This window comes from Thalassophryne amazonica, chromosome 3 (genome assembly GCF_902500255.1).
Source record: "Thalassophryne amazonica chromosome 3, fThaAma1.1, whole genome shotgun sequence".
Lineage (NCBI taxonomy): Eukaryota > Metazoa > Chordata > Actinopteri > Batrachoidiformes > Batrachoididae > Thalassophryne > Thalassophryne amazonica.
In genome coordinates, this window is record NC_047105.1 from 63,604,258 (window position 1) to 63,620,048 (window position 15,791).

At 40.5% G+C, this 15,791-nt stretch overlaps 1 protein-coding gene across 1 annotated transcript; it reads right to left on the reverse strand.

Moving 5' to 3' along the window:
• Positions 1–4,158: 4,158 nt before the first annotated feature.
• On the reverse strand, positions 4,159–15,206 carry slc25a34 (solute carrier family 25 member 34). The gene is made up of 7 exons (XM_034166538.1): positions 14,980–15,206; positions 13,940–14,631; positions 10,187–10,252; positions 6,729–6,881; positions 6,478–6,612; positions 5,901–6,369; positions 4,159–4,498 (listed from the first exon to the last, which is right to left on the reverse strand). Exons 2-6 carry the CDS (start codon positions 14,438–14,440, stop codon positions 6,160–6,162), a joined length of 1,065 nt encoding a protein of 354 aa, XP_034022429.1. The 5' UTR covers positions 14,441–14,631; positions 14,980–15,206; the 3' UTR covers positions 4,159–4,498; positions 5,901–6,159.
• Between the last annotated feature and the right edge of the window lie 585 nt (positions 15,207–15,791).

Here is a 15,791-nt window from a genome sequence, read left to right on the forward strand (position 1 = left end):
CAGTGGCCTCCATCATCCATAAATGGAAGAAGTTGGATACACCAGGACTCTTCCAGTGGTGGATGCTGGTCTTTCAAGGAAGGGAAGCTCAATTTCGGCCTACATCATAAAATGTGTCGGTTTATTTATACGTAAATTCTACCCTCCGTTCCTTTTCAAGAAAATGATCTGTGACCCTGTCGTACCAACAAGGCGTCTTTTCCAGGGACTTGACTAATGTCCTCTCAATGGCCAGCAGAGCTAGGCTGCTTAAACGGCCTTGGCCCATAGTGTTGCGGGTGTAAGACTTGAGCCGCTTTAAACAGGACAAGCTCCTCTACACCTGCAGATGTAGCTCCAATCGTTGCCACTAATGACAATAGTTTGTACACCTGAGGCATTGCACTGTCCAACTCCATGTCTTTCAGAAACAGCAAGAAATCACATAGCTTTCCCCTGTTGCCCTGCAAGTCCTGGTTTGAATATAGGACTTGAAGTTCAGACCTCAGTCTCCCTGAATCAAAGAACTGGCCAAAACTTTTCAGGACACTCTGAAATGCCTCCTCTGGAAACACTTGTCTCATCACATCAAATTTCCCTGGATTGACCAATTCCAAGAAGCGCAGATTTGCAAAATGTCAAGGTAGCTGCTCTGTGAGATTGTCTAGGATGGCCATGTACAGATTTCTGTAGCGCTCCTTGGGATCCTGTAGTTGTGACAGACGGCGTTTTCTCATGGGCTCAGTTTGTGGGTCTGATGTGAGATCTGCTGCTTTGGCATAAACAGCTTGGAAAGCCCCCTCTGACCTCTTCTCTTTGACAAAAACAAGAAGAGACTCAATTCTTTTCTTGCAGTACAGAACATCCACAGCTCTCTGCTGGACAATGTCAAACACCACATCAGTCTCAGAGAAGATTTGTTCATATGTGTACAACATGAACACAAACTCAAAATCCTCCAGTTTCATCAGAAGGCCTTTGGCACAGTCTAATTGAATTTAATTTATATAGCGCCAAATCACGACAAAGTCGTACCAAGGCGCTTCACATAATTCACAACAACACAAATTAATCTAAATTCAAAATGAAAAGCACAGTTAAAAGATAAAACACAGTAGAATAAAAAAGAAATTACAAAGCAAACACAAAGATTAAAAAATTAATGATAAGACAGTCTAAAAAAGTGGGTCTTCAGTCTTGATTTAAAAATCTCCACCGTGTCAGACTGCCGAATAACAGCAGGTAGATCATTCCAAAGAGCCGGACCACGGTAGGAAAAGGCTCTATACCCACAGACTTTTTGTTCATCCTCGGAACACACAGAAGCCCTGCGCCCTGCGAACGCAAAGGCCTCGCAGGTACGTAGGGCTTAACCAAGTCCGCCAAGTAGGAAGGCGCCAGTCCATGAACAATTTTATAAACCAACAATAAAACTTCAAAATCCAATCTGGCAGAAACCGGTAACCAATGAAGGGATGCCAGAATGGGAGTAATGTGGTCAAACCTACTTTGTGTCAAAATTCTGGCAGCAGCATTCTGCACCAACTGAAGTCCTCGAATGCTAGACTGCGGCAGACCAGAAAATAAAGCATTACAATAATCCAATCTAGAAGAGACAAATGCGTGAATCAGAGTCTCAGCATCAGCCATAGACAGGATGGGGCGAATCTTTGCTATATTTCTCAGATGAAAGAAAGCAGTCCTCGTAATGTCCCTAATGTGGAGGTCAAAGGACAACGTAGGATCAAAGATTACCCCAAGGTTCCTCACTTTGTCAGTATGATGTATAACACATGAACCTAGGCTAAGCGCCAACTGATCAAATTGGTGCCGATGTCTTGCTGGGCCAAGAACCATCATTTCAGTCTTATCAGAGTTCAAAAGTAGAAAGTTACTAGACATCCAACTTCTCACTGCTGCAAGACAGTCCTGTAAAGATTTTATGTGGACAGGATTTCCAGCAGCTATCGGCATATACAACTGAGTATCATCAGCATAACAATGAAAAGCAACCCCGAAACGCCGCAAAATGTTCCCAAGGGGTGCCATATAAAGGGAAAAAAGCAAGGGACCCAGAACGGATCCCTGCGGAACCCCGAACTTCATGCCCTTAAAATCAGAGGTAGTGTCATTGCACAAAACACAATGGGAACGACCAGACAGATAACACGTCAGCCACACAAGAGCAGTTCCAGTAATCCCGAAACTGTTTTCTAGCCTATCAAGTAGAATATGATGATCAACTGTGTCAAACGCAGCACTGCGATCCAACAACACCAATGCTGTAGTAGTATCCGAGTCCATTGCTCACAGAAGATCATTAACTACTTTAATAAGTGCTGTTTCTGCGGAGTGATGTCTTCTAAAAGCAGACTGCAGTGGCTCAAAAAGGTCATTCTCAGTAAGATAGTCCACAAGCTGCCGTGAAACCACCTTTTCCAGAATTTTAGAGCAGAATGATAGATTTGATATCGGCCTATAATTTTTCAATTCACCAGGATCAAGATTAGATTTCTTGAGTAGTGGTTTAACCACTGCAGATTTAAAACAATTTGGAACAGATCCAGAGTTTAAAGAAAGGTTAACAATTTCCAGCACAGTCGGCCCAAGAATGGGCCAAAGATCCTTAAACAATTTTGTTGGTATAGGATCAAATAAACAAGTTGTGCTTCTAGTAGACATCACGAGTTTCGTCAGCACACCTTGTGAGATACTGTTAAATTCCGTGAATCTAGGTAGCACCTCAGTAGTAGTCCCCAGCTCAGTAGCTGGATACAATGATTCAACCAAAGTATGCTGAGATGTGCTCAACCTAATATCTTCTATTTTCTTTTCGAAATAGTCCAGAAAGTCCTGTGCTGAAAAAGGAGAACGACCAACAGGTGGCTGTCCATGAATAAGAAATGCCACCGTATCAAACAAGAACTTTGAGTTATGCTTGTTAATAGAATAATACGCCTGCTTCGTAGCCAATAAAGCATGGTTATAATCTAAAATAGCTTCACGCCACGCAAGGTGAAACACCTCTAGTTTGGAACTACGCCATTTCCGTTCCAACCCTCTAGCCTTCTTCCTAAGGTCACGCAAATAACTATTGAACCAGGGTGTCTGTGCTTTGGGAAGGCATGGCTTTAATAGAGGAGGCGCAATCTTATCAAGTGTGGTTTTTTTTAGCACTAAATTCAGGCTATCTGCAAGACTGTCTACTGACTGAAATTTCATCAAGCTTGAAGTTAGGATTTCAGGTAGTCTTGCTTCGAGTTCAGTCAAAGTTGAAGGTTTAATTTGTCGCCGCAATGATAGGCAAGGTTGTTGCTCCACTAAACGCGGCAGCGTAATTGTAAACCTAATAAGCGAGTGGTCAGAGACCACTGATGCAAGAGGCAGGATGTCGATATTTGTGACAGCAAGGCCACGTGCAAGAACCAAATCCAGAGTATTACCACTGATATGCGTTGAACCATGAACGAACTGCTGAAACCCTAATGCATCCATGATTTCCATAAATGATTTACCGAGGGGATCAGAGAGCTTATTTATATGAATGTTAAAGTCACCAATAATCAAAATGTTGTCTACACTAGTTGAAAGACTAGAGATGAATGTGCCAAATTCATCTAAAAAAAATCAGAATATGGGCCAGGAGGCCTGTAGACAGTGACAACATAGCTGATTTACAGTTTTATGACCCTGACAGTACTTAGCATCATGGGCATAACGGAGAATCAGATGCTCAAATGAATTATATTTCTGACCCCCAACAGTTACTAAAGTAAACCTGGATTTATAAATAAAAGCAACACTCCCGCCTTTCTTCACATCACGTGAAACGTGACTAAAAGTGTACTCCGGTGGGCAGGCCTCATTCAGAGGAAGGACAGCTGTGGATTTAATCCAGGTTTCACATAATCCAAGCACATTCAGACGATGATCCACAATTAAGTCATTCACCAGCAATGACTTCAGAGACAATGATCTGATGTTAATGAGACCCAAACTAAGGATCTCGGTGGGATCAGCAGGTTTTAATGAAATAAATTTAATCAGGGATTTATGTCTTCTTTTAATCAACTGATTATCAACCAAATCTACAATTGCTTTTTTGTGGTTATTTGAACAAAAGGTATGTAATGTGACAGCTGATTCATGTTTAATGAAGTCAAGTAAGATTTCAAAAACAACAGGCACATTTAAAAATATATCAAAATTGATCTCCCGTTCATCCACTAGAATAATAATGTAATAACAGCACTAGGTTTTATTTGTCACAATGCTGGGGTGCCTCAAACCTTTGCACTTAGTGTATTTGAGAAAGCTGAAAATTGAACATATGCATTTTTTTCCTGAAGTATTTATGGGGACTTATTAAGACACTAAAAATAAATCAGTGCAATGTTAATGCATTGATTAGTGCTTTGTTATCCAAATGCATTAATTATAAATGATTAGTAATCATCACATTATCTAGCTTTGTAATATTACAAGTCTTATTATTGCACAAACCAACACATTTCTGCCACTTAGCTAGGACATCTTACTACTCATCACTAATTGAAGAAAATAAGAACAACCCCAGGTTTCTTTTCAGCACTGTAGCCAGGCTGACAAAGAGTCAGAGCTCTATTGAGCCGAGTATTCCTTTAACTTTAACTAGTAATGACTTCATGACTTTCTTTGCTAGTAAAATTTTAACTATTAGAGAAAAAATTACTCATAACCATCCCAAAGACGTATCGTTATCTTTGGCTGCTTTCAGTGATGCCGGCATTTGGTTAGACTCTTTCTCTCCGATTGTTCTGTCTGAGTTATTTTCATTAGTTACTTCCTCCAAACCATCAACATGTCTATTAGACCCCATTCCTACCAGGCTGCTCAAGGAAGCCCTACCATTACTTAATGCTTCGATCTTAAATATGATCAATCTATCTTTATTAGTTGGCTATGTACCACAGGCTTTTAAGGTGGCAGTAATTAAACCATTACTTAAAAAGCCATCACTTGACCCAGCTAATTATAGGCCAATCTCCAACCTTCCTTTTCTCTCAAAAATTCTTGAAAGGGTAGTTGTAAAACAGCTAACTGATCATCTGCAGAGGAATGGTCTATTTGAAGAGTTTCAGTCAGGTTTTAGAATTCATCATAGTACAGAAACAGCATTAGTGAAGGTTACAAATGAAAAGGTCTTGTCTCAGAGTGATGCTGAAAAACTAATTCATGCATTTATTTCCTCTAGACTGGACTATTGTAATTCATTATTATCAGGTTGTCCTAAAAGTTCCCTGAAAAGCCTTGTTAATTCAAAATGCTGCAGCTAGAGTAATAACAGGGACTAGAAGGAGAGAGCATATCTCACCCATATTGGCCTCTCTTCATTGGCTTCCTGTTAACTCTAGAATAGAATTTAAAATTCTTCTTCTTACTTACAAGGTTTTGAATAATCAGGTCCCATCTTATCTTAGGGACCTCATAGTACCATATCACCCCAATAGAGCACTTCGCTCTCAGACTGCAGGTGACCCTGAACCATCCCTTAGTTATGCTGCTATAGACTTAGACTGCTGGGGGGTTCCCACGATGCACTGAGTGTTTCTTTCTCCTTTTGCTCTGTATGCACCACTCTGCATTTAATCATTAGTGATTGATCTCTGCTCCCCTCCACAGCATGTCTTTTTCCTGGTTCTCTCCCTCAGCCCCAACCAGCAGAAGACTGCCCCTCCCTGAGCCTGGTTCTGCTGGAGGTTTCTTCCTGTTAAAAGGGAGTTTTTCCTTCCCACTGTCGCCAAGTGCTTGCTCACAGGGGGTCGTTTTGACCGTTGGGGTTTTTACGTAATTATTGTATGGCCTTGCCTTACAATATAAAGCGCCTTGGGGCAACTGTTTGCTGTGATTTGGCGCTATATAAATAAAATTGATTGATTGACTTATATTGCTGTCCATGTACATTTTCCATCCCTGCTGTCCCTCTTTATTCCCAATTAATTTATTGTATTTTTTTGTGCATTTTCTGTAGACAGAGCTGTATTTCTTCATGAAGCTCCAAAAGCAGAACAAATGAACAAATCATGACTAAAATGTGAGCTTTTTTTCCTGATAGACTGACTTTTTGCTTAAAGAACTGATGTTGAACAGAATGGTCTTCCGATTGAATCCCGATACAACTCCTTGTTACAGCTTTCTCAATCATCTGCTCATCTGTTTTTTAATGGTCCTTGCCTTTTTTTGACTGTTCTTCAAAGCATGTTGCCTCATCACATCCCAGAACATCATGCTGAGCACCGTATGAGGTGCCAATCGCAGAAAAACAGGGCTGATGCCTTTGTACAGGCCCAGCAGGCCTTCAGTTTGGAAAACCTTCAGCATGCAGTCTAAAAATCCATGGTACTGGCGTCCCTAAAAGGTACAAGAGGTTAAGTCTGAAAAGCTGTCATCTTGGCAGTGCATACTTTTTTTTTCGTAATGACACAAAAGAAAGTATTTCGAAAGTTCACATGTACTCACCCTACAAAACTCATCCACCGGCTGGTTGTACAGCCGTGTGCTAATGACGTCGAACGGTGTCATAGTGATCGCCACAGCAACTCCACTAATCATGGCAGCTACCAGAGCAGTGAGCCAGCTGTTTGGACTAAACCACTGCAAGAGCAGACACAATCCATGTTGAAAAGATTAATGGCAACCAATGGAAGACTTTGGGCTAGATGGTTCTGAGACAGCAACAGATTTACTTTTCCAGGCATTTGCCAGCCTACCTGAGTATGGGACACCCAGTCCTTGGCTGACGTAAAGGTTGCTAGTTGAGTAGCTGATCCCACCATGACGCGAGGCACCGCTCCATTCACACCCCGCCACAGTCCAAGTAAACCTTCTCTTCTATAGATAGTAATAAAAGCATCGCACACTCCCTAAAATAGAAGTAAAAACATTGATGAATTTGAAGTAAAGGTAGAAATATCACTGAGTAAAACATCCACCATAACACTAAAAATATGTCATTTCCCTGCACTGGTAACAGCATAGGAACTGGACAGCAAAAATTTAGATGAGCGAGTGAGTGAATTAGTCCATCTAGTTTGCTGGTCAACCCACGTAAAGCAACGGGCCTCGATGGTGTCTTTGGACAGGTGCGGAAAGACTGTGCAGACCAGCTTGCTGGGATTTTCACCAAAATCTTCAACCGGTCCCTGACACAGTCTGCTGTTCCATCATGCCTGAAGACCTCCACCATAGTCTCCCTACCCAAGAAATCCCCCATAACCAGCCTCAATGACTACCGGCCTGTTGCACTCACACCGGTGGTGATGTAGTGTTTTGAAAAACTGGTTAGAAGTCACATCATGTCATTCACAGCCCCCACTAATTTGCTTACAAGATCAACACGTCAACAGAGAATGCCGTGACCGCTGCCCTCCACACCACGCTGACCCACCTGGAGCAACAAGGTAACTACACTCACCTTCTCTTCGTGGATTATAGTTCAGCATTCAACACCATCCTCCCCCATGTCCTCGTGAGGAAACTGCTGAACCTCGGTCTACCTCATTCCACATGTCTTTGGATTAAGGACTTTCTGTCAGATTGCTCATAGAGAGTCAAGATTGGCCCCCACATATCCACAGCTCTCACACTCAGCACTGGTTCCCCACAAGGATTCGTGCTGAGCCCATTGCTCTTCATCCCCTACACCTCTGACTGCACTCCTATCTACACCTGCAACACCTTCATTAAGTATACGGATGACCCCACAGTGGTAGGCTGTATCACTGGAGGAGATGAGTCCGCCTACCAGAATGAGGTGGAACAACCGATGGTGTGGTGTAGAGAAAATAACCTGCTCTGGAACACATCCAAAACCAAGGAGCTAATCACAGACTTCAGGAGAAGCAAAACAGACATTCAGCCATTATCGTTGGGGGGACCTGTGTAGAAAGAGTCAGGGACTTCTGTTTCCTGGGAGTCCACACAGATGAGAAACTGACCTGGGACAGGAACGCCACACATTTGGTAAAGAAGGCACAGCAAAGGCTCCACTTTCTAAGAATATTCAGGAAAAATAACATAAACCAGAGATTGCTCGTGTCTGTTTACCGCTCTACCATAGAGAGCATCCTCACATATTGCCCCTGTACGTGGTTTGCCTGCTGCACAGGAGCAAATAAGAAAGAGCTCTAGAGGGTTACCAAAATTTATTTAATTTGCACTCTGGACATACCTTTTTCATTATTTTAAATTATGTTTATTTTCTTCCCCAGACCTTTAAAGTCTGTGTGTGGTTTAATCAGGTTTATACAGTAGTGTTCAGAATAATAGTAGTACTATGTGACTAAAAAGATTAATCCAGGTTTTGAGTATATTTCTTATTATTTCATGGGAAACAAGGTACCAGTAGATTCAGTAGATTCTCACAAATCCAACAAGACCAAGCATTCCTGATATACACACTCTTAAGGCTATGAAATTGGGCTATTAGTAAAAACAAAGTAGAAAAGGGGGTGTTCACAATAACAGTAGTGTGGCATACAGTCAGTGAGTTTGTCAATTTTGTGGAACAAACAGGTGTGAATCAGGTGTCCCCTATTTAAGGATGAAGCCAGCACCTGTTGAACATGCTTTTCTCTTTGAAAGCCTGAGGAAAATGGGATGTTCAAGACATTGTTCAGAAGAACAGCGTAGTTTGATTAAAAAGTTGATTGGAGAAGGGAAAACGTATACGCAGGTGCAAAAAATTATAGGCTATTCATTTACAATGATCTCCAATGCTTTAAAATGGATAAAAAAAAACAAAAAAAAACAGAGACGCGTGGAAGAAAACGGAAAACAACCATCAAAATGGATAGAAGAATAACCAGAATGGCAAAGGCTCACCCACTGATCAGCTCCAGGATGAGCAAAGACAGTCTGGAGTTACCTGTAAGTGCTGTGACAGTTAGAAGATGCCTGTGTGAAGCTAATTTATTTGCAAGAATCCCCCGCAAAGTCCCTCTGTTAAATAAAAGACATGTGCAGAAGAGGTTACAATTTGCCAAAGAACACATCAACTGGCCTAAAGAGAAATGGAGGAATATTTGTGGACTGATGAGAGTAAAATTGTTCTTTTTGGGTCCAAGGGCCGCACACAGTTTGTAAGACAACCCCCAAACTCTGAATTCAAGCCACAGTTCACAGTGAAGACAGTGAAGCATGGTGGTGCAAGCATCATGATATGGGCATGTTTCTCCTACTATGGTTTTGGGCCTATATATCGCATACCAGGTATCATGGATCAGTTTGGATATGTCAAAATACTTGAAGAGGTCATGTTGCCTTATGCTGAAGAGGACATGCCCTTGAAATGGGTGTTTCAACAAGACAATGACCCCAAGCACACTAGTAAACAAGCAAAATCTTAGTTCCAAACCAACAAAATTAATTCCTCGCAGATGTGAAGAAATCATGAAAAACTGTGGTTATACAACTAAATACTAGTTTAGTGATTCACAGGATTGCTAAAAAAGCAGTTTGAACATAATAGTTTTGAGTTTGTAGTGTCAAAAGCAGATGCTACTATTACTGTGAACACCCCCTTTTCTACTTTTTTTTTTTTTTACAAATAGCCCAATTTCATAGCCTTAAGAGTGTGCATATCATGAATGCTTGGTCTTGTTGGATTTGTGAGAATCTACTGAATCTACTGGTACCTTGTTTCCCATGTAACAATAAGAAATATACTCAAAACCTGGATTAATCTTTTTAGTCACATAGCACTACTATTATTCTGAACACTACTGTATTTGCACTGAAAGGCTCTGTATCTGTATCTTTTCACAAGCTAGCAACCACTGGCAGAAACATGATGCCCACAACATGGGTAAATTTGTGGCAAAATATAAAACAGAAAGGAAAAGTAAAATTGGAATTAAATAGTAGACAGAACATGTGGCAATACTTTTTGTCAGTACTGCAAATTAGTGATGAGTCATTCAAAAGACTGCTCTATCTACCTATCTAGATAGATAGATGTATGTATGTTTTATATATATATATATATATATATATATATATGGTGAGTGCGATTTTTTTTTACCACATATTTATGTCCAAATACTTATGGAATGAACTGCATATATATCTTTAATATACCAAACCCAATAAACAGGTCAGTTTTTTCTATAATGTGATTTCAGCACATATCGAAAATGATTGTGTTGTTGAATCTTGATGCATATTTTACCAGATGGTTATGCTGATGGCCAACTGCTATTGCTTCCACAGTCTGGGCCTGCAGATGAGTCTTCACCTACAAAAGTAATGCAGGACACATGTTGTTCACGTATTTTGCTCCACATGCCATGCACTAATACATTCGGTGTGAAAACTGAGCCCATTTATGGGAAGGAGCAGGGGCGTCAGAAGGGGGGTACCCAGGGCCCAGAGCATGGGGGGGGGCGCACAAAAAAGGCATTAAATACATTTTTGTGTTGCATGTTATTAATGTCCATACATTTCATGTTGTATAAGAATATAATAAGAATGCATGTATAAATGTTGTGAAACATAATTCTGCTGTAATAGTATAACTTGGATTTCAAAAAAGAAGAGAAAAAAGGACAGAGAAAGAAAACTAAATGAGGGAAAACAGCTGCTAACCAAATTCTTTGAGAATAGAGGTGAGCTTGAGAACTATCTTAATGCGCACGCAGGAAACTTGCTAATATCAGCACTGAGGACATATAAACTTCACAGTTTAAAAGGAAAAGACATGTAATCCCATACTGGTTTTGGTGGCAAAATAACTAAAACATAATCTGAATGAATGTCAACAAGCAGCCACCGCTCTGCTTATCTCTCCTCTCTCCCCACAGGACACACGGTCCACGCGGGAGGGAGAAAGGGAGGGAGGGGGACACAGAGCAGTGCATGGCTGCTGCTGTGACGACACAGGACAGGAGCAGGGCAGCTTGTTTCTGCTGCAAGAAAATTTGTGTATTTGTTTTTTGTTGAGCTGATATTAGGATTACCTAATAAATGGTGTGTCTCTGTAGTCACAGGAACACAGGAGGTAGAAGATGACTATACAAACTATACAATATTACAGAAAATTACAACGTATACAGAATAAGAATAGGGCTATTATGGTATATATGTAGAGAGTATATAACATGAATTAACCTTTTTCCATTTTTTTAACAAACAAAAATATATTGCAATGATTTATTCAGTCTAATATTGTTAAGAAATAACAGGAATTACCTTCTTTTTTCCAAATACAGGGTTATAAAATGTCATTTTTATTATGACATTTTATATTACCTCGTAAGACAGTACAGTAATTCCTTATTAATATGGACTAAGTTTACTGAATGACATTGACTATAAGATGGGTAATCTGTTCTTTAATGTTTTGATTGTAGAATATTGTATGATGTATTTTTTTTCCTTCACAAAGGGAATTACACAGTTAAGCCATGAATTACACTTTAATTTAATTACTTATTTTGGAAAATTGTGTTAAATTAGAATTTTGCTGTGACTGTAGATCTTATATCCCTAACCCTAATTTGTAGTCAAGTTAACATTGGGGTATAAGTCTTTTAAAATGTTGACCTGTTGGCCTTGCACCATTTTCTAGAAAAATGGTTGCAATTTGGTCGCCCAGACCCCCCAACTCAATATTGCTCCCCCAACTTTAAAAAGGGTTCTGACTCCCAGGTGTGATCTAAGGTTTACATGATTTAGACCTGGTTTGAGTACGCATTAGAAATTTGGTGTTTCCGTTAATAAAAAAAGAACATAACAGTTGGGAGGGTTCCAATATGGCTAGTACCTAGGGCCCAGAATTTGGTGCTACGCTCCTGGGAAGGAGCAAGGAGGAGGAACAGACATCACTAATATCTGATTCACATAATTACAGGCAATTCTGCTCATGTGCAAAAGGAATGAGTTATGTAACATGTCTTTTTTTAAAAACAATTGATCCAGAAATCCATTTGCACCAGAACATGACTGTCACATTGTAATTATTTGCTGCTCCTTCTCACACAGGATATAAATAAATTAACCTTTGTGTCTCCCACGTTCATTCACTGCCAAAGCACACACAGCTCAGCCCAAGATAGGGCAAATGTCTGGCAGCGTTGCACTCCTTAAAGATAGGTGCAGATTACATTTAGGAACACTGATAGGTATGAATGTAACCACATATACTGTGACTGCAGGAAGGGGCGCATGTGAGGTTGTTTAAATACACTGACAGTTGAGGCACAAAAACAACATGTAGCGTGCATGATGGGCATGCAGGCAGCATTCATAAAATGTGAACAGCATTTAAAACAACATTAAAGGAAGGTTTGCTGTGAAGGTCGAAACACGTCACAAATAAACAGCCACCGCTTTGTGTTTGCACTGCCTTTAGGGATACATATCTATTTCGACAAACCTCATAGGACACAGAAGTGAAAAACAGGAACAGTAAAAGAAAGTACACAGCGCTCAGTTTAAGACTGCACAGTAGATTCTGGAAAGGTGTTTGCTAGTTATAAATACTGTGGACTCACAACGTTTGGAAGACCTTTGAAACTGAGCAAGATGGAGTCTTTTTATGCCGCACTACAGGCCAAGTGTTTACAGTACTGTGGGCTTTTTTAGTAAAAGTGTCTTCTATTATTTTCCCACACATCAATAATTTCTTTAAATAATGTCACCAATATAATACCAGCAACAGCTCCAGCAGGGGACCCCAGACTTCTGTTTCCTGGGCAACATTAACCACCTGACTGGGGGATCCTGAGGCATTCCCAGGGTGTGTCTGTTAAAGCTCAAACCTTCAGAATTTGCGCATTACTTTTAAAGAGATGTGCGATATTTTCACTTTGTAAAAATGACAGAGTTGCCGTCAATGTCGATAAATTTTCCGGAATTAGTTTTGTTTATAAATGAAACCATGAGTAAAAACTGCCTTGCTTTTTTTGTCTCCTGCCACGTGTCTCTGTCCTTGCATGTGGAAAGTAAATGATTATATGATTTTAGGGTCTACAAATGTTTTTGACCATTAAGCTTTACTCACTATGCCAGCAAAAAAATATTAGCGGACTCAAAGTTAGCAAAACTAAATTTAGAGGAAGCTAATTGGTCTGCTGATGGTTTTCAAAGTTAGCTGAAAAGCTAATCCGCTAATGAAAAAGTTAGCTTCGCTAATTAGCGGATAAGCAGAACTGTGCCCACCACTGCATATACCCAATAATAGTTAGGTACGTAATATCAACATTAGCTAAGTTAGGCAATGTTGATATTACATATACCGAATAATAGTTAGCTAATGTTGATAATATATACCTAACATTAGTTAGCCAAAGTAGTACATAGATCCAAAGGTAGTTAGCTAATGTTCATATTACATACGTACATTAGTTAGCTACTGGGTAAGACAAACATGACGTTTAGCTACCGAATGCTACTTAGTGAAACTGTAAATGAAGGCAAAGGTTAGAAATTTTCCAATGTTATGCAACTAATGTTAATTAAAGTGAGCCATTGTCATGACTGGAGTGAGCAGACAAGCCGCTTGGCAACAGGTAAGACATTCAACTACTTGGGGCCTCAGGCCAGTAGGATGTCCCCGAGGGCTGACAAACTTTAAACTTCAGTCACAGCCGCAAGTTGCTTAAGTGATTTAGACCATAAGATTAGACAAATGCAAGAGCGACAAAGACTCATAAGAAAACTTTTTTGTTAAACACACTTTTTTAAACTATTACTATTTTGATACTCTTATTGGAGCATTTATTGGTAAATGTACCCCCCCCCGCAAAAAAGTTCAGAGACTTTGAATGCAAACAGATGAATTTTCATTCTGGATCAGTAAAGTGTTCATAAGAACGATTTTCGATTACATGTGGGCATCACATCTTGTACCTACACTAGTTCCAATATTGTAATTACCTACAGATGTATCAGTAAGGGACAAATGTTAAGTTGGCTTACTTACCAAGTAGGCAGGTGAGGCGATGAAAGCACCCAGCGCCCCCGCAGCTGCACCTGAGAGCAGACTACCTCCATGGACTGCAGTCACACCTAAAGCTTCACAGTAGGAGTAGGAGCCTAGCCTCACTCCATTCATTACACCCTGGTAGAGAAGTCCGACTGAGAGCCCCTTTTGCAGTCCCCGGATTCCGTCTGTACGGCCCACCACCCACAGAGCCTGGAGGACTCCACAGTAGTGTCTCTGGTAGGAACCCCGAGCTTGCAGCTCTCCCTGAAGCTGCAAACGTGTCTTCACCACCTCCAAAGGATTGGTGAACACACAGGCGGCACAACAGGCAAGGGCTCCCAGGGCAAAATCTAGAGGAGGCCAAACAGCTGGAGGGGGAGGTGACGGGCCGACCAAACCGTGAAATACAGCAGAAATGTTGGAGGACATCCTATCAGCAGGTTGGGGACTAAACACGGGCTGTTGAGGTGAAGATTTGAGGAGCAGGGCACAGGTCATCCCTGAGAAACTGTCTTCACAGTATGACAGTCTCTTTGTTCGCAAGGGAACAAGTTGGTCTTACCTAGTGCAAAATAACAACTTGTGCTCACTCATTTCATGGGCGTTTTATTTTTGATGGACACGAAGTGAGTATGTCGCTGCCACTTTTACTTCCTGAACTTTGCTGCCAGCCAGAAAACAGGCGTCACCTGTAAAGGATATCAGTTGTAAACAATTGTGATTTTCAAGCCTTAAACATGTTGGCACAGGATCCACCTTGCAGGAGTATTTTAATTAAGAGCAAGTGAAATCTTGTTCAGGCCCCAGAAAATAGGATTTTCGCTTGGTTATGCAGCTCTAAGCAATGCTAAACCAAACTTTTAAGTCCTGTCTGAAAGAGAATTTCTGACTGGGATGTCCCAGATTCCCACAGGCCTGTCTGTAACTTCACAAACAAACATAATGCAGTGTCACAGATGCAAACAAATACATTCTGCTATTAGATATTAGTTAATAGTTTGTGAACTTGAGTACATGCTTTTTATTCAGACACTCACTGTGATTTGTGATCCTGCTCAGCTTCGTTCTGCTTCTTCTGTCCCCATCACAGCGTCCTTAACGCATTCATTGTCTCCTCCTTCCGCACAACGCCGGGGCCAATGTACATCCAGCTCAGCCTGCCACCTCACCACGTCCTTCAGTCTGAGCCAATCAGACGCCCCCACAGTGAACAGCCTCTGTTCTGAGCCTATAGCAGCTCTATGGGTCAAAGGTTATGAATGGTCAGAGACATTGTGGAGTGTGTCACTCAGAAAGGATCCAAACTCTGACTGGTAGGTTTTGGAATATCTATCTATCTAGATAGATAGATAGATAGATAGATAGATATAATCCATACCCTAAAATAGATATAAGCAGGGTCACAGCCACATAAACAATGTTGACTCAAATAAGTCAGCAACCTTCTCCAGTATGCAGTAAATTCAGGATCTGGGTGATTCTTAGACTACGGGCACTTATTATGTCCTTTGATCATATTGTATGAAAAACAGAAAAAAGGGGAAATTTCACACTTTTATAGTTATCTTTACAATGAAAGTGTGTTAAGAAATTTGTTCTAGTAGTCTATGATGACTTTTTCACCTTTTTTCAGAATCATTATATGCAAATATTGCCGTTTTGTGCTTATCCCACACCCAGACTTTTGATCTTCAATGATAAAAAATGAATGGTAAAGAAATGTTTGTTTCTAATGTTTTAAAATATCTCTGAATAAAATATCAGTAAAATAATCAAAACATAATTGGGGTATTCAGTGTCATACAACTGTTGTGATTTTTTTAAACAAAATGTAGTTGTCCCACACTAT

What these genes read in the sequence shown, in the direction of transcription:
- slc25a34 (XM_034166538.1), bottom strand. Translation starts at nt 14,440, where the DNA reads ATGACCTGTGCCCTGCTCCTCAAATCTTCACCTCAACAGCCCGTGTTT. An exon ending in GCCATCAGCATAACCATCTG is followed by an intron (nt 6,882 to 10,186) that starts GTAAAATATGCA and finishes CTTCTATTTTAG; the next exon opens with GGAGTGTGCGATGCTTTTAT. An exon ending in CGGTGGATGAGTTTTGTAGG is followed by an intron (nt 6,370 to 6,477) that starts GTGAGTACATGT and finishes TGTACCTTTTAG; the next exon opens with GGACGCCAGTACCATGGATT.